We start from the raw sequence: 24,285 nt of genomic DNA on the forward strand, positions 1-24,285 counted from the left end.
CCTAAGGTGATGACAGTTGGAGGCAGGGCCTTGGGGAGATGACTGGTTCATAGAGGTGGAGCCGTATGACTGGGATGGGGACCGGGGAGCGGGCCCTCACCAGACACCAACTCTGCCGGTACCTTGATCTGGGACTCCCAGCTTCCAGGATTCTGAGAAATACACGGCTGTTGTTCATGAGCCCGAGTGGACTTTCAGGAGCCTGAATGCACGAAGCCGCGGGCCTGTCACAGTGTGTTTCTGCTCTTGCTCAGAGAATCATCTTTTTCTTTGGCGGGGGGCAGGGTGGAGTGATGGTGGTTGTAACACCTGTTTGAGGAAAGCAGATGGCCTGTTTGATAGTGTCGCTCCACCAGCACTACGTGAAGTCCATGACAACTGTCATCAGGTTCCTTCAGGATCCACTGTGACGTCTTGATAAGGATGTAGAGTGGATACCCCACCTAAGGATTCTGTTGCTGCCTGCCTGACTTCCAGTGAGGCCTTTCCCCCCCAGTTTTCTCATGATTAATTAGGGGTTCAACATTATACGACTGATTTCCAGGCCTTTCCTACCAGTCATCGAACACATATTGTCTTCTCGCCACGCACTATGCTGGGGAGGTAAGGGGAGGAAGAAATGCTGCCATGAATTACTAGAAATGCAACAGGTATGGGGTTGGGTTAGAGAAACTCTTGAATTTAGCACGGAGGCTGTGACGGGTGCCTGGTGATGGCACTGGAGGCGTGTCTTTTCACCCAAAACATCAATAGTTTCATGAATGGTACCAGTAGTCTAAACTCCTGCTAAAGAGCATTCGTATTAACACCTGTACCTGTAATAAGAAATACATTTAGGGGGCACCTGGGTGGATGTCGGAGTCTCGGTTCCAAGCCGTGCATCAGCCCTGGGCTCAGCACTGAGCACGGAGTCTGCTTCAGATTCCCTCTCCCTCTCCGTCCCCCTCTGCCCCTCTCCCCACTCACACGTGCTCTTATAAATAAGTACAATCTTTTTTTTTTAAAAAAAAAAATACATTTAGGGATCCCTGGGTGGCGCAGCGGTTTGGCGCTTGCCTTTGGCCCAGGGCGCAATCCTGGAGACCCGGGATCGAATCCCACGTCGGGCTCCCGGTGCATGGAGCCTGCTTCTCCCTCTGCCTGTGTCTCTGCCTCTCTCTCTCTCACTGTGTGACTATCATAAATAAAAAAATTAAAAAAAAATGCATTTAGTCCTCCTCTTAGGTGTTTTTTCCAACACCAGCAAACAATTCTCCAATTCTCAGTGGACACTGGCCAGATGTCCTACAAACTTCATTCACTTGTGACCATATGCACGTGGAATTAGTGTCAGATCCCACAGCTTTAAGGATCAGTCCACAATACCGCCCCAAGTTTGGATACCTACTGCCAAGCCCAGATCGTTACCTGGCCTTCTGAGTCCCTGGCTGTACATCTGAGGTTCCCAATGACATCCTCTGGGTTTGATTAATTTGCTACAGTAAGTACAGAACTCAGGGAAACATTTGCCCCAACATTTCCCAGCTTGTTATAAGGGATACAGATGAACAGCCACCTGAAAAGGTATAGAGGGCAAGGTCCCACAGAGAAGAGTTTCTGTCCAAACCCAGTCCTTTTGGTTTTTTATAGAGGCTTCATTACACAGTCATGATTGACCGAATCATTGGCCACTGGTGACTGAATCTGCAGCCCCTGTCCCTTCAGCAGAGGTGGGGAGAGTGGGGACTGAAAGCTTTAACCGTGTAATCACATGGTTGGTGCCCCCTGGCAACCAATCCCCAATCATAGGTCACCTAGGGGCTTTCCAGAAGTAACCTCATTAATGTGACAAGACCCCTTTGTCACTCTTACCACTTAGGAGATCCAAGAGTTTTAGGGGCTCTGTACCAGGAAAGGAGATAAAGACCAAATATCGAACTCCAATATGAAAACATTTAAAAAAAGACCAAATATGTATCTCTTAAAAGTCGCAATATCACAAGCACCAAACCAAAATTTCTCTCTCACTTAACAGGTTTATTTTAGCAGCTCGGTTTTATTACATTCTACATATTTAATGTATTTATATTTCTATCTGTTCTGCATAGGTGGCATATTGACTTTTATAGTTGCCTTTTTTATTTATTTGCTATTTGCTGCTACCTGGCCTGAAGAAAGAGTCAGGAAGACAAAACTTGCTTGGTGGATACATGGTGCAGCATTTAACTTCTCAGCAGCAGCATTTAACTTCTCGGCAGAACTTCACTTTGATGTCAGCTTCAGTGTCAGCTTTTCTTCCTCTTCTTTCTCAAATCCCGAACAGACGAGAGATCTTCCTTTAGGGTAGCGAGCACAGCACTTACGCAGTTCTTGAATGACAGCCTGACACTTAGATTCCACGTAGTTGTTGGCTGAAAAACACACAGGCAGACCCTAGTCAGGACCTAAGGCACGGGGAAGTTTAAAGTTTAGATCAGTCCTTCCCATTCCTTTTCACCTTATTCTATCTACAGACTCGGAAGAAAGAGGACGTACCCAAGCCCACTCAATTCTTTCTGATGTACAGACTAGTCAACAGGCTAATGGGGGGGGGAGCATGATTTGCAAAGTGGTTGAGAGATATTTTTAGATTTAAATGTCCTTTTCTTTGAGGTTAAGATCTTGGGTGCCCTTTTGTAGGACAGCCTGGCTGTGGGAGCTCCCTACCAAGTCCCTGCAACAGACGTTCTCGCAAACTGCCGCCTCGGGTCGAGTCCTAGTCTTTCTTACAGCTGTGGGCTAAGAGTGGTTCTTCCATTTTTCCAAGGTTGTAAACACACCCCCACACCCCCACCTCCTCCCCCACATGCTACTCAACAAAGAGCTGCTGGCCTCCAAAGCCTAAAATCTTTCCTACCTGCCATCTACAGAAATTATTTGTAGACCCTTATCGTACAGAGACCTTAGGTCGGGGGAACTTGACCTAAAGGTCTGAGGTCAGCTGCAGTTGATTTGAGCCCCCTAGTGCTAATGTGGGGCACACTGGACTCAGTCTAGGATTAAAATAACCCAATTCTGACTACAAAGAATATAGCAGACTGCCTGAGTCCAAGAGTGGAGCCAAACCAAAGGGGCTCCAATCCTTGCTGTTCTGCAACTCTGGACAAGTTATTGAACTTCTAGATCAATTTCTCCATCTATAAAATGGGGGTCATGGTAGCATCTGCCTCATGGATGAAAGGGTTAAAGGATCTAATCGGTTTAAAACCCTTATGGCTGTGCTTAATGCTAACTCTTAATCCTTCCAGTCCTTACTCCTCCCACGCTGTAGCCAGGGAGTGTCTCTAACTTGATCCTTGTTCTCCCTTAGCCATGTGTTGCTAATGCAAATAAGAATTTATTGATGAGAAGACATTGTGAAAAATATTTCCCTTTTTCTGAAATTTGGAAGGAGGAAAGGATGAAGAAAGTAGCATTACTGTCATTGTACATCAGCATTTTAGATTGAGAGATTTTTCTGAAAAATCTCTTTGCTTACATCATAAAATGAAATGTCTGAGAATGAAGGTTAAAAGTCAAAGGCAATATACAAACAAGGGTTTTCTTTACTGGTGAATCTTTGGGTAAATTCTTAACATTTGTCCTTCAGACCCTTCCATATTTTCATGGGCATCCATCTCCATGTCCTACATCAATAAGGGGAAGTCACCAAAAACGTCAGTTTTGAAATTAAGAAAGCCATATGGCTTTATTCTATCTTCTGCCAATAATCATTCACTGATTAAAAAAAAATCTTCTAGCATTTGGTCAAACTTATTGGCCAACTTAAAACCAAATTGGGGGAAAGAAACCAGGTGGACAGATCACATCAAATATGCTTTAGCTGAAGTATGCTTTCGCCTTTAAGAGTTGCTAACTTTGGCAGCCTGAATTCCAACTGCATTTTCAACCCCCCACTTGTAACCTGATTGCTTTTAAAAAGTGAAGTATAACCAACCCATTTAAAACTAGTCTTTTTAAAAAAGGACTTTGCTCAGCTTAGTAATTCTCAACTCTGGCTGTACATTAAAATTACCTGCTTAGCTTTCTACACTGATTCCTGCCCAGAACCCCTCCTCAGGAAATCTGATTTAATTGTCCTAGGCAAGTTTTTAAAGCTCTTCAGGTAGTTCTAATGTACAACCAGGATGGCAAACATGAAAGTTGGATGACATCACTTTTTATTTTCTGCATCTCTGATTTGAAACAATGAGAAAAAAATCTTCAGAATAATTACAGAAGTATTGCATTTGAGAGGAGTTCCTAGCATTTGCCAATAAAACGAAAAACTGGTCTCTTGTAAGTTCACAGAGTGGAAAAATATTTTAAAAAAAGCATTTAACATACTACCTTGTAAACATTTCTGTATTTCACAGGCTTGTTTCTGGCACGGATCCTTCTGCGGCATATCCAGAAAACTAAAATAAGAAAAATGATTTTTACTTTGTCTTTTATCCATAAAGACTTTAAAGCCCCTTTAGATGGGATTTTCTTCTGAGACAACCAGGTACGCTAGAAAACAATTGCACTAAAAAATACTCTTCCCATTCACAGGATGAATCAATTGTATTTTTATAATATCCATTTCATTTAATTTGGAAGACATAAATAGCTTTACATGAAAATAAAACCTTGAATTTAATTAACTCATCTTGAATATGGTAAACCAACTGTGGGCTAGAGGAGCGATGCCACAGCCCAGTAGGCCTCACCCACCGCTCAGATCGTTCACAGAACCACCCCTGGTAAATGATTAAACTCCTTGAGCCTTTTTCCTTCTAATTCTTGTGTAAAATGGAGACCATTCCTACCTACCTCAAACCATTAATGGAAGGATTAAGTGTGATAAAGTATATAAAGTGCACAGTCTAGTGCCCAGAAGGAAGGCAGTAAGGATTCCATATGTGGTATCTATGATTCCCAAGATCTTAAAAAAAAAAAAAGACCTTACTTTTAATGTACATAAACAGGACTACTTTAACTCAGAAAATCATTTATCAGGTAGTAAATGCTTTCCTAGGAATCAGCAATATTTGGTGCTATTATTACTTCCTGAGAAAGGTGCTAGTTAAGCAGCTACAATAATTTTCAGAGCTCTTACAGAAACCATCTTTTTAAAAATAATCTGTAACCAGAGAATGAATTTAAGTGCCCATGATCTTGATCAGCAACCTCTAATAACTTGAAGGCACAATTTCAGAAAGGAAAAAGGCCCAGGAGCCTTTGTAGCTAATTTCATTCATTCAAATAACCTCCTCTTTTTTTTTCAGAGCCCCCTAAGTTCTCAGTAGATCCAAGTTAGGTCAGTACTGGGAGGGGAAACACTGGAGCAAAACCTAGGATATTTACAGGATGGGAGAAGGAAAGGCAGGTGAATTGCTGCAGGGCAAATAAGCGACAAATAGATGTTGATGCTGCTAGGAGCTGCTCTCTTCTCTCTAAATCAGTACCAAGTCCTTGGTGATCAGGGCATCTGTTCTGTAGCAGGTGCTGACTTTTGTGGGATTCATCAGATCCCAGTTCCAGCTGATGATGTCCATTAAAGGTTCTATGGCAATTTCCAAAGGAGTCAATTTCAAGTTACGTATCCTGACTAAGTGCTTTTGTTGACTTGCTTTCTGCCTGCGTGACCCTCTCTCTGCAGTTCCACTCGTGCTGTTCTTCATGGCCCTTCCTAAGCTTCTGTGTTCTTGAGCAGTTTTTCAACCCACTTCCTCCCCCCAGGCCCACAGGTGGGTGCACTGCAGTGGTGGATGAAGTGATTGCCATATACTGAACAGAACAGAGGAGCATATCTTCCTAGAATCCCAGCACCTGGAAAAAAAATAGATCATCAAAATCACCACAACCGAATAGGGCAAACAAAAGAAGACAGGAGAACAGGGGAGAAATAGAAATACATACCAGGCTAATCATCAGGCAAAAGCTTAAGCAACAGCTCCTGTACTCCCCTGACCTGTCAGAAAAAGAAAAGTTTATAGAGTACTCTGTTGTAAGATCCCCGATACAATGGAAAATGATTAAGCAACACGGGTACCATTAAGTGATGCTGGATCTGCCACAAGCGAGAGTTGTTATCCATGTAGCGCTCCTCAGGGTAGAGTTGCCACATGAGAGGTAGCTGGGAGGTAAGAAGGTGACTTGGCCTAGCTGCGTCACCTAAGGGAACCTGAACTTGCTGGACTCGTGCCCTTAGGAAACTCGTCTCCTGATGGAAAAAAATGATCAAAAATAAAAGCAGAGATTTCAGGCTTTTGAGACTGGTTAGAAACCAAGTTGCTTGAAAGCAAAATCAATAAAATACAAAAGAGAAGCCAAATGTAAACAGTTACCTCTTCCACGACGGCCACCCACGTGCGCTGGTATTCGTCGCGGTAGATACCCTCTTGGTGAACCCAGAGGCGGTCGGGTGGAGCCCCCACATCCTCTCCTGCCATCCTGGGCTTTGGGTTCCAATTCTAGCCCTGCTTTTCTCCACCTAAGCCTGCAGCACCCGCGCACAGGACACAGGTGTGACTTTTTGGGTTTGAATGAACTCATCCATTGAGCAAGGTGACCTGGTACTAGCAATCACCAACCAGAACCAAAACTCGTATCGCATCCGTCCACTTGCGCGGCCTAAATAGAGCCAGGGCCATCTGAAGCTCCCCGCAAGACCCTGAAGCGACACTCGGCAGAGGCTTAGGTCAAGCTAACGGTTGACTGTGAAGCGCTCAGCTCCTCAGCACAGCGGGAAGTTCTGTGGACCTGCAGGCCTAGCACCTCGGGAAGCTGGGGGGGGGGGGTCACAGTCTTTGCATTCACAAAGCAGCATCGGACAAAGGGTAGTTAGCACCAGAGGACGCTCAGGAGTGTGCCTGAGGGCACGTATTTGGGCAGGAAAGCAGTGTAACAAAGGACACGTGAGCCAGATTCCCCAGGCGAAAGCCCCTTCCAAGCAGTCCCATTGTAAAGGCTCGTGAAGGCTGAATCCTATGCAGCGCTTTCCGAATTAAAAGTCCCAAGGACAAGCGGCCTATTTAGCAGTTTACTTAGAAAGGTCACTTATAGCACTTGGGCTGTTCGTGTTAAGGAACATATTCAAGGTAGCTTCATGGAATTTTGAAGCTCCAAAAGACTTTGGGGGTCACGGTGGTTTGGAGCTGAGAGCAAGTGATCCTTATCCATCTAGGTCCTGGTTTCATGTCAATAACGCCTCAGGATGTCTCAGGAGCCCGTTTTCCCACAGAGGTGTGTATGCATTTAAATCCTGATTTCCCAAGTCAGAAAGCCAGAAAAAGCCCTCTGCCATTGGAGAGGCGGGAAGGAAGCAAGCCTCCTGGGCAAACTCCTTCCAGAACTCGGCTCTAACCCCGTGAGGCTTCTCTGCCTAGCTCGGGATCTCATTTCAGGGCCTCAGCAGCACTCGACCTGCCTTGCCTTGTGGAGGAGTGTGTTGCTTGTACCTGGCCCCCAGCATCACGGCATGGTTTCACTGCATTTCTACCTTTGCCAGGGCACATACAGCATTGGGGCATTTGCCCCACAAAACAAAGGCATCCTATTCTCATCAGGTGGCCTCTCGGTAGGAGAGGAACTGTACCCCATCTCGGGACATTGTTATACCACTAAATTGAGATTGTCAAGAGCACAGGAGATGCCCTCTTTTCAAGGACAATAATCTGAGTCTGATTCCCCCCCCTTGACACTGTGAGTTCGCCTTCGCTGAAAGTAGAAGGCATCTTTTATAGACTTAAGAAATGGTCTGATTTCAGTGGATGATGTAAGAGCATCATAGTTGCTTCACCCATTGTACTTCGAATGCAGTGGACTCTGAGCCCATCTTAAGCTTCCATCTTACAGGGTTCTCTTATTTCAAACTCACCTAGCCAGGAAGGAACCCCTTCTCCTGCACCAAATCCCAGTTTCTCTCAGTGGCAAGAGCACCTCTCCTGATCCTGCAGACTCAAAACTTACAAGTGATCTTGGACTTTTTCCCCTCCTTTACTTGCTACGTCCTATCTGCCACCAATTCCAGCAAGCATCACTGCCACCGTATTTGTCCTAAATACTAGGCTCATTTCTGGTTCCAAATCCTTGCTCTTGCTTTCTACTTGCCTCAAATGCCTCCCCAGGCCATTCTGTCTATCTCAGAACCATTACGGCACAATACGGGTGCCTGCCTTCTCGATGAACACTTCCTGCCTCCTGGGACCACTGCAGCATTTATGTCTGAGCGTAAGCTCATATTTTGGCCTCTACGAATTGCCTTTCAGATTTGCTCTGCTTATTTCACAAGCCTTGTGTGCCTCCCCAAATACTGTATTATAAGCTCTTCGATAACAGGAATGATACAGTCCTGGGCACCCTAAGTCTCAATACTAGTCAGTGTTCCTGTGAGTGGATGTTTACTGACAGTGGAAACAGCTAAAGACCACCTATACATGGGTTGAGATTGATTCCTTAGGGATATCATATAACTATATATTTTTCAAGGCCATTTCTTTCCATTTAGCAGATAACAACCGTTCTGCATCTCCTTTTCCGCAGGGCTTTGGAAAGGAGAGATACAAAGAAAAACCAAGCAAATATCAATGTCAAGATAAAACATATTAAAGTCTGGACGTCGAGCACAAAAGAAATAAGTATGGCCATTAAAAAAAAAAACAGAAACCAAGGGTTAAGAGTTTCAGTACCATGTCACGTTCACAGACAGGTCCATTCATAGATAGACAACTAAGATATTGACATTCAAAGGTGTTTTGGGGGCGACTGGGTGGCTCAGTTTGTTAAGCGTCTGCATTTGGGTCAGGTCATGATCCCCGGGTCCTGGGATGGAGCCCCAGATCGGGGCTTCTCCCTCTGCCTCTGTCCCTCTCTGCCTGCCTACTTGTACTCTTTCTCTCTCAAATCAATCCATAAAAATCTTTCTTAAGGGCAGCCTCGATGGCCCAGTGGTTTGGCGCCACCTTTGGCCTGGGGTATGATCCTGGAGACCCGGGATGGAGTCCCATGTCAGGTTCACTGCGTGGAGCCTGCTTCTCCCTCTGCCTGGGTCTTTGCCTCTCTCTGTGTCTGTCATGAATAAATAAAATAAAATCTTTAAAAAATCTTTTTAAAAAGTAAATGTTTTGAAAGAGAAGCAAAATTGTACTGGTTACCTTGACATTAAAAGGAAATGATTCCAGTGGTATAGAGGGCAAATAAATTGGAGATGATAGTCTGAGTTACTATGAATTACTACAAAGGGACCTATGAGTCACTAGGAAATATTCTCAGAAGAAAGGCAGTGTGATGAGCTGCTGTGACCTAAAGGCCAACATGCTGGGCATCAGTAAGATGAGCCTGGGAACAAACCCCAGCACTTGACCCTGAAGTTCGGCTACCACTCACCAAGAAGCTGACATATGAGGATGTACCAACAATCTCGCTACAAGAGAACAGCAAAGGCTGAGTGAGAAAGATTCAGATGAAGGATCATCAAATCTCAGGTTGTATGAATCGTGAACTGTTTCCCTAAAATGTGATCCTTGGAACACTTGCCCCTAACATTTTCCTTGGTCAAATAAGTTTGGGAATCTTTCAGTCATAAAGCTCTTATTAGTGTAGTAAAGCTCTGGCAAGTAACACAGTGAAGAAAGTTTATTTTGTTTGACATTTCCCAAAATCATTTGACTGGAGAACAATTTTCTGCACATGAAACTTGTTCACAAAATTCACAACCCCTTGCACTTTGATGAATGTCTTAAATTTCCAAGATCAACTGAGGTACAACATGCAATATAATACACAACATGAACCTGTTCCACTCAACTCTAAGGAGTACTACTGTCTTTGAATTAAGTGGATTCAAAAAGTGCTTATATGGCTTCATCATTCATGAAGACTGTAAATCACATTGTCCTCATGGTGGGGGGGGGTCACGTCGATGTGTTGGGTCAAGATCATACTGGCATAGATAAAGTATTTGCTAGTAAAGGCCATCATAAATCATGTTTTAAATGGATGACATGCAACATAGAAAGGGTTCCTTAAGAAAATCATAATGAACTACAATTTCCAGGTGTTTGAACAATTCTTAAACAGTTATCAGTTGAGCACACTTATTTTCCTTGAATCGAAGCAATAAACTGATGTAATTACAATGGATGAAATCACTAAGAACACATGCCCTGGAGTCGGCCTTGTCAGGGTATCAATCCAGAGTCTGGCAGTTACTAGGTTTGTGGTTTGGGACAAGTGAACATCTCTACAGTAGTTTTCTGAGGTGTAAAATGAGGCATAAGAACATATTGACCATAATGGGCACCACTTGTTTCGCACTCATATACTTATATTGAGTCCTTTAATATTTACAATCACCTGATTAGATGGAGAGTCTTATAGATCCCACTTAAGGATGAGAGAAGCAAGGAACAGAGAAGTTAGGTCAGTTGCATGAATCCACAACACAGGCATGAGGTTCTAGACTCTGATTACAAGTGTGACACTTTACACATAAAGGCATATAAATGCTTGGTTGAGGGACTAGCGCAGAGGAAGTCATAAATTTCAATAGTCTTTCTGTGTAGCCCAGTTAACCCTTTAGAACCATACAATTTGGCTGTGAGCAGTATAAGGGAGTCAGAGAATGTCGTGACATTTGAGATTGACTTATATAGCAGGTGCGTAAAGGCAGTTTATAAAGTCAGAGTATCCCATTGCTAAACTAAGAGTTGCGTAGCCACTGTTGTCACCTTAAGGCATGGTGTGCTAGCCATGGCCAGTAACTAGATGTCAAGTACGAGGTCAAATGGAAAGTTAAGAGGGAATTTCGATTGTCCAATGTAAGTGCATAGTGGAGGTTTTGCCCCGTTTTCACCCTCATCAAAAGGAGTCATGGAAAGAGGTGCTATGTGATCCTTAAGCATTAGGGGCAAATGCAAGTTGCTGGCACAGCGTCATAGATAATTTCAGTGGATGCCGGCCTATGGGGGGGGGGGCTTGGACTGGGACTGAGTTGGGAGAAAAGAGCAAAGCATCAACACCTGTTCACGTAGCCCCCTGGGAACGTTCCCTTTCCAGTACTGCCTGGTGGGACTAGAAGCCAGAGCCCCGCGACGCGAGTCCCGATGGGCTGTGCGGGCGGCACGGCACGTACCTGTCCTGGGTTTCGCACGCTGCCTACCATGCACGTGTCTTTGCTAGCCCTAGGGAGTTGCAAGATCTGAACTGCAACCCGTGGCACGTTTGACATCCCTGAGAACGAAGCTGCTTTTGCACCGACTTCCCCGGCGTCTGAGCGCATCCAGGCCAGGAGAGCCGGGCGCCGTGCACCGTGGGCGCCGGCCGCGGTCCCCGCAGCCCTCGGCGCCTGCCTGCTGTCCCCCGCTCCCGTGCTGCGTGCGGGACACGCGAGTGCGTGCACGCCTCTGTGGCACACCGCAGCGGCCGCGCTCGAGAGTGACACTTTTTCCGATACAGTATAGCACTGTTTCTGGAAGAGGTTACTCACATGAATATAGTGTTTCTTGGGCTAATTAATCCGCCTCAGGAGCAGCGAGGCTCAAACTTCCAGGTCCCCCGCCCTGGGCCACTCCAGCCACGATCGGGACGTGAGCGTGCAACGAGCCCGAGGTCACCCGGACCGAAGTTGCGAGGCGAGGGCCGGCACCCGGAAGTGCTCCGGGGAGACTTGTACGAGGTTCAGGGAGCGGAACTTGGAAACAAAGCGCAATAAAATCAATCCTGAACCGTCTGAGGAGCGGGATTCGCAAGCGCGCGCCCCGGGCTCAAGAGGCCGGCGCGCGCCGCGAGGCCGCATTCAAGGGCTGTCCCCGCGGCGTGTAGGCCGCGCGCCGCTCTCCCCGGCGGGCGCGCAAAATGGGCGCGGGCGCTCGGGAGGCGCCGGCCCGGCCGCCCGGCCGCCGCTCACAGACCACGTCGGCCCGCGGCCCGCGAGCGCCGCCTCCCCGCCCGCGCCGCCGCCCGGCCTGACGCCCCGACCGCGGCCGGCTACCGCCCTCCGCCCGACGGCCACGCCTGCCCCGAGCGGCGCGGGCGGCTCCCAGGTGCCGCCGGGCCGGCCCCGCCCGCCCCGCGCCCCGGCCCCGCCCCGCGCCCCAGCCCCGCCTCCGCGCGCCCGCCCGCCCCGCCCCGCCCGGCGGCCCCGCCCCGCCCGCGCACCCCGGCCCCGCCCCCGCGGAGCCCGCGCGCCGCCGCAGCCGGTTGGCCAGGCCCGGGCGGGCCGAGGCGGACGCGAGCGGGGTCGGACCAAGATGGCGGGGCAGGTGGTGCAGGCGGTGCAGGCGGTGCACCTCGAGTCGGACGCCTTCCTGGTGTGCCTCAACCACGCGCTGAGCACGGAGAAGGAGGAGGTGATGGGGCTGTGCATCGGGGAGGTGAGTCGCGCGCCCCGCGAGCCCGGTCGGAAGCCCCCGGGGCAGGCGCCCGGAACAGCCGCGGCCGGAGCCCGGCGCTGCGGAGGCTGCGGCCGGCCCGCTCGCTGCTCAGGTAGTGAGGGCCCCGCGTCCCGGGGCTCCGCACGGAGCCCGCCCGCCCCCGCGATCGCGCCGTCCTCCGGGTCGGCCTTCGAGTCCCGCTAGCAGCCGCCGTCACGTCCCCACGGCTGCAGGTATCGCCCCCCGACCGCCGCCGTCTCAGGCGGGAGACACGCTTGAGGATAATGGGGACGCGGCCGTGTGGGGCGCAGCAGAGCCCGCCGACGCCCCCGGCCGCCCTCCACAGAACCACACACCCCAAGCTTCACCTGGGGCTTAACTCTCCCTCGCGGACACCCCGAACTCCTAACCCTCCAGTCCTTGGTGCCGCTGGACAGGAGCACATGACCCACTTCCACGCAATCTCCACCCATTGATACCAAACCAGCAAAATGTGATCAATAATCTTTTCTGCTTTTTCCCACTCTAGTTGAATGATGACACAAGGTAAGACCATGTTCATTTCCTCCTCTCTTGGGATCTCCGTAGCACTGTTAACTGACCCAGCACAAGGTGTGCAACATTCTATATGACTCGTACTCGAAGTTTCCATTATGACTCCGAGCTCCCTCATTGATACACTTTCAATTCCACCCCAACCGTGAAACTTGGTTTCGACCCTACTTCCTACAAGGACGATTTTCGCTACATGCATGTCCTTATGTGAAAAGACACGGGTAGCAGTACCGAGATCATGACTGAATCGCTGAAAGCTCTTATAAATAGAATTTACTGGATTCTCACAATGATGTTATATTCCGCTTCCTTGCTGGACGCATTGTACGTTCTCTCTCCAGCGAAAGGACAATGAAACACAGGTGATTTTCTCTCTGGCGCCTAATAAGCACATTACCAGATATTTCCCTCTATTGACTCCTTCCTTCGGTCTATTGTCATTGGCCCAGCCTCCTCTGGTGGGCCCTCCAGTGACCCCAGAGATGCCCAGTAACGTGAATGCTTAATTAAGGTGACAAAACCTTTAAGTCACCTTTATTTAAATTTCACTGTATACTTCTCACACCCACCTCCTAATGCCTTCAATTCTAGAAATTTCACTTTCCCAGGGAACAAATATGATGTACTTAGCCACACTTCCTCTGTCTCTGCTAAGGTATCATGGCAAGAACTGCTAAGCTTGTTACTTTGCTTTAACATCTTTTTATATTCCAAGCCTCAGTTCCCTTTTTTCCCCTAATTTATCCCCAAAAGGAGTGACTCCAAATTCACATATACCGGAACTGAAATACGCACAGTTGCTGAAAAGGTATGTGTGCTAGAATTTTGCATGATGGAAACGTTCAGCTGGGGAGGGATTTCTGGCCGACATTATCTGCTCTCAGCCAGGGATCAGTCTGCGTATACCCACGTTCACAGCTGCATAGCATATCCTCTCTAGTAAAATCAGTTGAAGAGTGTACTCACCAGCACTGGAACCGAATACCTCTATTTGTAGCAGATTCAGATGAAGAATCACCCTCAGCTCCCCTCCATGCTGTTGTCTGCCTGATTTCTGGCCCTTCTCCCCACTTCCTTGAAACTTTTGGTCGGTCCTTGAAACCTGTGCCCCTGACTTTTATCTCATCTCAAGTCCCAACGTCTACTGGGGCAACCCCTCTCTTACAAGCAAGTTACCCATGACTCATGATTCTTAGTCTACCTTGACTTTTGTCCTGTCTGCCATCCTGCCTCAATTTTTCTGGCAGGCTCTAGTTTTGGTGCTCTAGGATCATGCTTCTCAACCTCTACTTTCTGGTATAGGACCATTTCACTGTTTTCCAAATATGATGCAGGCCATTGCTTTTGTAAAAGACTCTGAAAATCGATTATGGCCTCTTCTCCTGCCAAGCAAACAGTGGAACTCCATCTGCTTTTCACCCCTATATGCAAGCCACTTTGCCTCCTTTCTTCCCATATCTAGGAAAGAAATTCATTTCCTACCCAGAACTACAGGTTCTTCAAAGACCTTGCTCATCAAATATCTCATCTTCTGAGTCTTCAACCTTTCGACGGGCCTTTTTTCCTTACGATACGATTATGCTTCAATTACTCTCATTTCCCCAAGGGAAAGGGTAATTACTTTTCCATCCTCTACGTTCCTGTAGTCACTGCTCTTACATCCTCCTTTTAACAGCTAGACCTCTTGAAAAGATAGGCTGCGATAATTATCATTTCTTTACCTTCAACAGTCACATATACCAAGGCCTGGTTTCCAATTCTGTCTCTAGTCACCTCCCCATTGCTATATCAGTGGGTTATTTCTTGGTGCTTATCTTATAAATCTTTCTCCTCTGAACTGTCATGGTTTTTTTTTTGTTTCTGTTGTATCTCCCTCTTTCTGCCCCCTTCCTTCCATCCAACCAGGGCTCTTCATCCTCTGCATTAAACACTGGTATTCGCTAAGTTTCTGACTGGGTCTCCTCCTTGCCTTCCCAGAATGTCTTCTGGGCAACATTACCTTCCCTATGGCTTTAGCTGCAACATTGAAGTTAGACCTGTCTTGAAATCCTTCCTCTGAAGAGAAGAAGAAAAATAAAATGAAATCCTTCCTCTGATACTAGCTGTGTGACTTTGGGCATGTTATTTAACATCTGTAGGCTATGATTTCTCTGCAAAACAGAGATGATGACAATCACCAACCTCAGAGAATTGTTGGGAGACGTGGATTTAGGTACTGTGTGTAAAACACTCATTTGTAGAATGGGTATAATAATAGTCCTGACCTCAGTGCGTCACTGGTGGAGTTTTATTTTTTATTTTGATTTTGAAGTTTTAATTAAAATTCAAGTTCATTCACATGTGGTGTGGTATTGGTTTCAGGAGAATTTAGTGACTCATCACTTACATGTAACACCCAGTGCTCATCACAAGTGCCCTCGATCCCCAACATCCTGCCCGCCTCCCCTCCACCAGCCTTAAGTTTGTTCACTGTAGTTAAGAATGGTTTTTTATGGTTTGCCCCTCTTTGGTTTTTCCCCTATGTTCATCAGTTTTGTTTCTTTTTTTTTTTAAAGATTTTATTTATTTATTTATTCATGAGAGAGAGAGAGAGAGAGAGAGAGGCAGAGAAACAGGCAGAGGGAGAAGCAGGCTCCATGCAGGGAGTCTGATGTGGGACTTGATCCCGGGACCCCAGGATCACGCCCTGGGCTGAAGGCAGGCACTAAACTGCTGAGCCACCCAGGGATCCCCATCAGTTTTGTTTCTTAAGTTGCACATATGAGTGAGATCATATGGTATTTGTCTTTCTCTGATGGACTTAATTTCGTTTAGCTTCATGCACCCTAGTTCCATCCACGTAGTTGCAAGTGGCAAGACTTCATTCTTTTTATGGCTAATACTCCATTATATAGATATAGATATACCAAATATCACCTCTTCTTTATCCCTTCATCAGTTGATTGACATCTGAGCTATTTCCATCATTTGGCTATTTTGGTAATGCTGCTATAAGCATTGAGGTGCGTGTGTCACTAGGGGAGTTATCAAGTCAGTAAATGGAAAGCACTTTATCCAAGTGCCTGACACCTGGCAGCTAGCCAGCAAATATTGGCCATTCTGACTGGTATCCAGTAGATACCAATTAACACCAATTATCCTAAGCCTAGTACTTCATACCTTACTGCCTGTTTCACGCTTAGCCAGACGCAGGCATCTTAAACTAACATGTTCAGAACTGAGCCTTTCCTCTTCCTCAAACCCACTCTTCCAACATTGCTCCTCCCCCAGTAGTTCCTGAGCCTGGGGGCACCTTGGAATTACCGAGTAATCTTACAAAATCCTGATGCCAGCTCCATTGGTCTGGGGTGAGACCTACGTGGCAGGAGTTTGAATAAGTCCCCAGGTGATTCTAAGGTGCAGCCGAGTCTGGGAGCCACTCACAGCCATTCAGAACCATAGATTGCTTTTGTGTTGTTTCCAACTGCTGCTACCTTCTTGGAGGTCCTTATCACTTCTGGAATACTTGCTAGCCTCTCCCCATTCTCCTTGCCTTGAGTCTCTTTCCTCTAGTCCTGTCTTCTGATTGGTTGGGGTATGCTCTTTTGAGAACTTAAATCTGACCTATCTCTACTTAAAATGAATGCATTTTCCATTACCTTTAGGATGAAGTCTCATTAGTTTAGCGTTCAGGGCCTTCTTATTTCTACCTATCTGCAAGTTCTAAGCATGGTAAATTATGGCAGTTTCTAGGTTGTGCTGTACTGTTTCATTCCTTGTATCTGCTGGGCATTATGCTTGGACTGCTTCCCTCTGCTTGGCTAGCTCCTTATCCCTCGCAGGTGCTGCCTGTCTCCTCTAAAGAACCTGTCCTGACCTGTAGACTAGGTTAGATACCCTCCTCTGTGCTGTAGTAGCTCCTCGCGCAGATCTATCACAGGGCATGGCTGTTGTCTTAGAGTTGTTTACCTGTCCCTCTTCCTGGACATGACTACTGTATCCGGTTTATCTTTGTGGACTTAGGCCCTCATGTAGTGCCTTACATATAAGTATATATTTAAAAAGTCTGTGTTGTACTGATGACCATACATTCCTTAAAATAGGAACTTAGTGTTTACCTGCCCATGAGCCATGGGGAGGCATGGCAGGGGGCACAGATTTCTATCAAGGGCCTGATGATAAACGTTTTTGGCTTTGTGGGTCATACATTTTTTTGTTGCAGTTCCTTAGCTTTGCCATCATAGTGCAAGAGCAGCCACAATATATAAATGAATGAACGTGGCCAGGTTTTGCCCAAGGGACGCTGGGCAGGCCATATTTTCTAGCCTCTGTTCTATACCAAGACAGAGGAGTACAAGGAAGTGGGTTTCAGTATTTGAGTTCCAAGACTGAAAAGGTGTAGGGGCCAATCTAGCTAAGCTGGAATATCTTTTATTTCTTATGTAACTATGACTAACAGGTTTCATCAAGCCCTTCAGCTACCAGTGGCTTTCAGGGACATCTGTCAATCCTTTATGGCCTTTCTATTTGCTTGTCTCATTTTGTTTTTCATTTATGTCTCGACTGGTCTTGCCATCCTACCCTGCACTTCTTTTCCTCCTTCCTCTAGCCACTGAGATCTTATCTGACAATAGGAGAGAGAAGTCACCCTGGGCAGCAGCTCCTACTAACTACATTCCCAATCTTAATGACGTGATTTTATGTTTCAAGAGTCCATGCTTCACCTGGAATTCTGTGTTAATTTGTTCTGGCCAAATAGATATTAAACTGCAGGAGTTCAGTGACCTTATCTTTTTAGTACATGTTGGCATGGCATATCTTTTTCCATCCTTTTATTTTTGGTCTTTTTGTGTACTGATACTTAAAGTGTGTTTCTTTTTTTTGGTACATTTTTTTATTGGAGTTCGATTTGCCAACATATAGTCTAACACCCAGTGCTCATCCCATCAAGTGCCCCCCTCAGTGCCCATCACCCAGTCACCCCATCCCCCTGCCCACCTCCTCTTCCACTACCCCTTGTTCTTTTCCCAGAGTTAGGAGTCTCTCATGTTCTGTCTCCTAATTTTTCCCACTGAGTTCCCCTCCTTTCCCCTATAATCCCTTTCACTATTTCTAATACTCCCCGTATGAGTGAAACCATATGATGATCGTCCTTCTCCAATTGACTTACTTCACTCAGCATAATACCCTCCAGTTCCATCCATGTCGAAGCAAATGGTGGGTATTTGTCGTTTCTAATGGCTGAGTAAAGTGTATTTCTTATCAGCAGCATATAGTTCCAAAGACATCCAGTCTGAAAAAAAGTCAAAAAATAAAGACATGTAGTCTGATAATCTCTTTAATTGGAGTATTTAGTTCAACTATACTTATGTGATTATTGATATATATATATGGGTTATGGCTTTATCTTTTTTGCTTTCTGTTTGACCCACTGATTTGTTTTCTCTCTTCTTTTTTGCCTTCTTTTGAATTAATCAGATATACTTTATTCTACTTTCAGCCTCCTAGTTAAAAAATTCTTTACTCTTTTAGTGGTTATCTTATGGATTTTTTTTCTTAGGTTTTATATATTTATTTGAGAGAGACAGTGAGAGGGAGAGAGAGTAAGGGAGGAGGGGCAGAGGGAGAAGCAGCCTTGCTGCTGAGCGGGGAGCCTGACGTGGGGCTCCACCTCAGGACCCCGAGATCACAACCTGAGCCGAAAGCAGATCCTCAATCTACTGAGCCATCCATGCACCCTGACATTAGGAAAGTTATTTGACATTTCTCAATTTCCTTTTCCGTAAGTAAGGTTAAGACCATCTACTTCATAGGTAGGCAAGCTAGTTCACCAAAATCCAAGTCATTGAAATACTAGGTTGCCAATGCCCAATTCACCCAATATGTAATTCGATAAAAAGGAATTTGCTGAATCTCATTAGAACTCACAGAATTTGTTGTCATTCTCCTTCTTAATTGCTGTCTTACCGTTTTTTCCTTATTTTCCCCTTCTCCTGTACCCTATCTCTCCTGCAGCACCCGCAGCACGGACAAGGCTGTATTCTTCCAACAGCAGAGAGCTGGGTAGAGACAAATTGAACAGTATTGAAAATGCTGCTGTCCTGTCAATCTTAATTTGGCAGAAATACTTAAAAGCTTATTCAGCTGTCTTGGCGCACTCTAACATGTCCCTCCCTCCGTTCTCTTTCAGCTCTGTTTCCGTTGAGAGCTCAGCTTCTTGTCTCATTGCTCCTTGGGAGGTCAAGGGTCTTTCTGTTCTGCTTCGGATTTTCTTTATCATGTACTCCGTCTGCCAGACACTGTACCGTTAATAAGGATAGAAATCTGACTCAAACATGTTCCCTGCCCTCCAGGAGCTTATGTTCCAGTAGAGGAGAACATTCTTTCAAGAAACAGAACAGGACATGATATGATCTGTAGGGAGATCTGTGCATATGATAAAAACACTTGCATGGGAGGGAAGAAGGACTGATTCTTTATAGGATGGGCAGGGAGTTTAAAGCTGTGGAAGAAGGCACCAGAGGCACCACATGCTTCTAATGGCTGCGGACTTCAGGAATCTCCTGTCTGGCTTCCCCCTTGTTCCTGCAACATCTACCGGTGTCACACGGGTCTCTTCCCGGGAAACTCTTGAACCATCTCATTCTTCTGGTTTTCGTTCTTCTCTCTTCCTTTTTGGCTTCTTAGCCTACTCATCTGAGACATGGGCACACTCCCTTAATTCAGGCCGGGACCCCTGCTCCCTCTCCCTATACTATTCCTTGACTCTCTTGACATCTCCTCATCCTAGATCAGCTCATTTTCCTTCCTGATCCTTTTTCCACTTAGATCTGCCTCTCCTGTTCCACCGAGTCTCAACCTTGAAGTTTTAGAGTTATCCTTGACAACTTCCTGTCCTCTCTCACCCGTGGGCCATTGCCTATCAAATCTTGTGGATTCCTCCTTCTTAATGAATCTCAAATCTGTTTCTTCCATCTCTGCCATCCACTGATTCCAGAATTTTTTCATTACCTCACATTCAGGCTGAGACCATATCCTTCCAGTTCATCCTGCAGATCATGGTATCCGAGACCCCATCGATTTTCATTTTGACCTTAATCTTACTGTCTGCCATTCCACCTCAAGTTCTGTATGTAAACCAGTTGGCCAACTTGTCTCCCAAACATCTTACATCCATTTGACATCTGCAGAAATTCTGTGTACACACACACCAGAATATAGTCTGCTTGTTGGCCTATGATGATTATTTTCTGATCTAAGTGACTCCTGTCCTGTAAGGCCTTTTAGTTTTGAGTGACTATGTTATTTCATTATAATTTAATGTATGATACTTGCTGCTTAACCAAACCGTTAGCATTTTGAACACTTGGATTGTCAGCACTCTGACTTGTATCCTTTTCTGTGATAGTATCTTGCACCTAGTGGTAAATCAAATGATTATTAGTCGGTCATCCAAAAAGCTCTTCCTTCATCCAAATATTAGCCTTTCTATTTTTTTTTTGAGATGTATATATTGAGGTTGGATGCCTTTTATTTGACATATTCTATTATTCATGAGAAAAGTGTCAGTTTTGTAAATGCAGTTTTTAACCTGATAGAATAATACAAGATGCATGTTATTGGCGTGAGACAGAAGTCAACGTTTCTGTGGATTTCCCTCTAGGTTGACACCGTCAGAATTGTTCACATTCATTCTGTCATCATCTTGCGACGTTCTGATAAGAGGAAGGATCGAGTGGAAATTTCTCCAGAGCAGCTGTCTGCGGCCTCAACAGAGGCAGAGATATCCTTACTGGTCAATAAGAAGCTTTTGTGCTTTTATGTGCTTTAGCCTGCTTGAGGGGATTTCACAGATTATCTTCTTGGTGACTCTTTCCCGGTGTTCATATTTACCCATTAGAACCAATTGTTTGATTAATCAGAATTTCTTTCCATTTTTCCTTTTGAGTGGCTTTTATTGGGAAAATTAGAAATTTCTAACATTCCTGCTCTTAAATGCCAAAAGACCCCAGGGTCAGATCCTGTGACAGTGAACTGTATGGGACCGTTCCCTCCTCCATCCTTCCATTCCCTCACTGCCCCCTCTAATGCATTGCTGAAAATGGGACACAATATTCCATGTTAAAGATAACCAAAAAAGAATCAAATGGGACCTTTGCTTCCTGCGATCGGGACCCTGTACCTCAGATATAGAAAGTTAAATTTGCATCAATGGCCTTTAGTCATTCATTGTTTTTTTGAGTCAAGTTTATCTTGTTCTCAATTCAAAAGTTACTTTTACAAATAGGTGGTTCACATGCCTAGTACAGACTTTAAAAGGTACAAAAGCAAGTATGTACAAAAGAGGTATTTCTCTCCAACCTCTATGCCCTAGTTCCCTCACAGTCTGTCACTGGACATATTAGGTTTTCATGTATCCTTACAGGTGGATCCTGAGCATACAGAAACATACACAAATATTTTCTATTTAAGAAAACTAATATATATATATGTGGTAACTTATGGCTTTGCTCAACAGCATATCTAGATAATTGTTCACATCGCTACATCCAGGTGCCTCATTCTGTTGATTGCAAAATCTGTTCCGTCCTCATGCAGGTGTCTAGTTTGTTTGTAAGCTTTCACTGTGCTGCAGTGTCCTTGTACATCACTGCATTTCACAAATGTGTACACGTATCTGTATAATCTGGTCCTTGAGGTAAAAGTGCTGGAGCAAAGGTTATGTGTCCTTGTAGCTGTGGCTGTTTAACCAGTTTAGTCTCTGGCAGCATGCAGGAGGGCCTGTTTCCCTGCACCTTCGCAAAGGTTGCCAATCTGAGCCACAAAAAAAATTGTTTCTTATGTCTTGGGATTTTAATTAGCATTTTTCTAATTATGAGTAAATATGATCACCTTTTAATTTTTAATTTTTGAGGATCATTTGTATTTTTGTATTAATTTGTATTTTTCTCCGAGTTACCTGGTAATCTCCTTTGCCCATCTTTCCATTGCTTTGGAAAAAATTTTTTAAATAATTTATAGGCATTCTATATTAAGGAAATCAATTAGCCGTTTGTGATACAAGTAATGGTTTTTCTCAGCTTCTTCATGGTGTGTGTGTATTTCTCCCATCAAATTGTTTTTGTATTTTCATATTATCTCATGTATCACTCTCTTATGGTATGTACTTTTGCATCTTTTAAAAAAAATTCTTGATTTTGAAATGATTATAGATTCGTGGGAAGGCACAAAAATAGTATAGAAAAGTTCTTGTGCCCTTCACTCACCTTCCCCCAAATGCTACCTTTTAAATACTTGGCGAAACAATATGGAAACCAGAAAACTGACTTTGAGACAATGTGTCATTCTATGCCATTTTGTTATATGTATAAATCTATGTAACCACCACAGTCAAGATTGCTAACTTGTTCCATCACTGTGAAGATCCATCTTCTGCTCCCCCTGTATAAGCCACACCCACCCCTCAACATCCCACTCCAACCTCTGGCAGCCTCCAATCTATTCTCTGTCTCCCAGAACATAACTGTATAAAAGATGTTTTTTATTGTGATTATATATTACAACTTCAAAATGAAACTAGTCCATTCCCAAGATAAAGGGATCGCTGGAAACACTGTTGCCTGTTACCACCGTTTGCTGTTACATTGACCGGTAAGCATTTACTAAACATCTTGCATGAATTACCTCATTTACTGTGCACTGCTGTTGGAAGCGGAACCCCCCCCCCCCCCCCGCCATCTGCAAGATGAAGAAATGCATTTAGAGAAGTTAAGTAACCTCTCTTGGCATTTAAAAATAAAAAAAATTCTTTAAAAAGTTTTCTTTCTCAGAATTTGCTGTATAGAGAGGATTATTGGGCTTTAATGTAATTAACTTTTAAGAGAACAAACCAATGTTTCATGAGATACCAGCAGTAGTCCCAATAAGCAGCAGCAGAAGGGGACAGCTTCTTATTCTCCAAGTTGACTTCTTATCTCAACTCAGAGCCTCACATAGAGTTATGGGAAATTTTTGTTTCTAGAACAAAGGACGAAAATACTCTTTTGTGGTCTATTTCTAAACACACAGGGAGACCAAAGTGGGGGTCTTTGTTCGTTTGCTCTCTGAAACCACCCCAATTGCTATTTTTGACACTGGGCAGGCTGCCAGAGAGAAACCAGACAAATTTTTTGAATCTTAAGTTTCTTTTTCAAAACTGTGAGTAGGATGGAGGTAGAGGGAGGATAGAAGATTACTCAAGTAAATAATGTGAGTTCCAAAGATTGAGATTAGATTCTTTTCAGATAGCACAGTGATAAGGATTTAAGTGATCAAACATTAGCTAAATTGGATTAAGAGGATAGAACTATATATGATAATGGAAGCTAAATGGATTTTATTTTTATTTTTTAATTTTTAATTAATTTTTGAAGTGATCTCTACACTCGACCCGGGGCTTGAACCCACAACCCTGAGATTAAGAGTTGGATGTTCTACTGACTGAACCAGCCAGGTGCCCCAAATTGATTCTATTTTTAAAAAGAAATACCTTTAGCTTTAAATGGGAAGTCTGGGAAATTCTGGGTGTTGACCTTATTTCATTCTTTGGTTGACATTGAATTGTTAATAGGTTGATTTGAAATGTCAGGATGCTTTCTGAGCCCTTATTAGCATCACAAATTTTGTTCCCACAAGTTGAAAATACCTTGACAGACACACAGGTTGGCTGAACTAACAGGTCGCCCCATGAGAGTTGTGGGCTGGTATCATTCCCATCCTCATATAACTGTTTGGCCTTCACATGTTGGTAAGTATTATAGGCTTGCAACATTTGTTTTTGTTTTTTATTTGGTAATTTTCTTAAAGATTTTATTTATTTATTTGAGAGAGAGAATGAGCAGGGGAAGGGACAGAGGGAGAGGGAGAGAAGAAGTCTCCTCCCTGAGCAGGGAGCCTGATGCGGGCTGTGTCCCAGGATCATGACCTGAGCCAAAGGGAGGCACTTTACCGCCTGAGCCACCCAGGCACTTCTGCTGTTTTTAGAAATTAGTATCCCCTTTTCTTCTCCATTACATGAACGATGTTTTTTTTTAAACCATAGTTTAATTCTCCTTAAATAAGTGCCCTCATTTTTATTTTGCTATGTCTTAAACGTAATGACTGATGTCATACTGTTTTTAATAGAGATAATATTTCAGCACTCCATTATGAATGTATTTGGGAAACCATTACTAACTAAAGCCTGACAATTGGCTGATATCCAAAAAAAAAAAAAATGTAACTGAAGATTGCTGATTGCTGAAAACCAGCACCCAGTACACTCCCATTCAGAAGACTCAGAGGTATGCGGGGTGAGATTTACAAAGTCGAGGTTTGACGCATATTCCTTCCGAGCCATTGGGGCTCTCAGCCTACC

At 44.8% G+C, this 24,285-nt stretch overlaps 3 protein-coding genes across 7 annotated transcripts in view; 1 reads left to right on the forward strand and 2 right to left on the reverse strand.

The window, feature by feature from the left end:
• Positions 1-1,995: 1,995 nt before the first annotated feature.
• CMC4 (C-X9-C motif containing 4) lies at positions 1,996-11,608 on the reverse strand. 3 transcript variants are annotated; one of them, XM_055339036.1, is made up of 3 exons: positions 11,471-11,608; positions 4,348-4,415; positions 1,996-2,390 (listed from the first exon to the last, which is right to left on the reverse strand). In XM_055339036.1, exons 2-3 carry the CDS (start codon positions 4,403-4,405, stop codon positions 2,242-2,244), a joined length of 207 nt encoding a protein of 68 aa, XP_055195011.1. In that variant the 5' UTR covers positions 4,406-4,415; positions 11,471-11,608; the 3' UTR covers positions 1,996-2,241. The 3 variants fall into 3 exon arrangements, with proteins under 3 accessions (XP_055195011.1, XP_055195013.1, XP_055195012.1); XM_055339038.1 differs by lacking the exon at positions 11,471-11,608 and adding an exon at positions 5,448-5,577; XM_055339037.1 differs by lacking the exon at positions 11,471-11,608 and adding an exon at positions 5,347-5,477.
• On the reverse strand, positions 5,672-11,600 carry MTCP1 (mature T cell proliferation 1). Its single transcript, XM_055339035.1, has 5 exons — positions 11,471-11,600; positions 6,330-6,481; positions 6,035-6,205; positions 5,902-5,953; positions 5,672-5,811 (listed from the first exon to the last, which is right to left on the reverse strand). The coding sequence occupies exons 2-4, from the start codon at positions 6,432-6,434 to the stop codon at positions 5,906-5,908; spliced, it is 324 nt and encodes a 107-aa protein (XP_055195010.1). The 5' UTR covers positions 6,435-6,481; positions 11,471-11,600; the 3' UTR covers positions 5,672-5,811; positions 5,902-5,905.
• Positions 11,609-12,184: 576 nt separating the features above from the next.
• The window catches only part of BRCC3 (BRCA1/BRCA2-containing complex subunit 3), a 62,370-nt gene continuing 50,269 nt past the window's right edge, over positions 12,185-24,285 (forward strand). The window contains exons 1-5 of one of the 3 annotated variants that reach the window (XM_055338292.1): positions 12,186-12,356; positions 12,886-12,902; positions 13,665-13,719; positions 20,554-20,673; positions 23,589-23,676. In XM_055338292.1, coding sequence (XP_055194267.1) covers positions 12,234-12,356; positions 12,886-12,902; positions 13,665-13,719; positions 20,554-20,673; positions 23,589-23,676 — 403 coding nt within the window. In that variant the 5' untranslated portion in view covers positions 12,186-12,233. Of the gene's footprint in view, positions 12,357-12,885; positions 12,903-13,664; positions 13,720-20,553; positions 20,674-23,588; positions 23,677-24,285 lie in introns of all 3 variants that reach the window. The other 2 variants (XM_055338294.1, XM_055338293.1) reach the window with 2 other exon arrangements.

The sequence above is a fragment of the Nyctereutes procyonoides genome, unplaced genomic scaffold (genome assembly GCF_905146905.1).
Source record: "Nyctereutes procyonoides isolate TBG_1078 unplaced genomic scaffold, NYPRO_anot_genome, whole genome shotgun sequence".
Lineage (NCBI taxonomy): Eukaryota > Metazoa > Chordata > Mammalia > Carnivora > Canidae > Nyctereutes > Nyctereutes procyonoides.

Bases quoted from the DNA above. Each gene is read 5' to 3' on its own strand.
- CMC4 (XM_055339036.1), bottom strand. From the start codon at position 4,405: ATGCCGCAGAAGGATCCGTGCCAGAAACAAGCCTGTGAAATACAGAAA. The intron at 2,391-4,347 runs GTAGTATGTTAA...TGTGTTTTTCAG, and splicing joins AATACAGAAATGTTTACAAG to CCAACAACTACGTGGAATCT.
- MTCP1 (XM_055339035.1), bottom strand. From the start codon at position 6,434: ATGGCAGGAGAGGATGTGGGGGCTCCACCCGACCGCCTCTGGGTTCAC. The intron at 6,206-6,329 runs GTAACTGTTTAC...TTTTTCCATCAG, and splicing joins GGGTGGCCGTCGTGGAAGAG to GAGACGAGTTTCCTAAGGGC. The intron at 5,954-6,034 runs GTACCCGTGTTG...TTTTTCTGACAG, and splicing joins AGATCCAGCATCACTTAATG to GTCAGGGGAGTACAGGAGCT.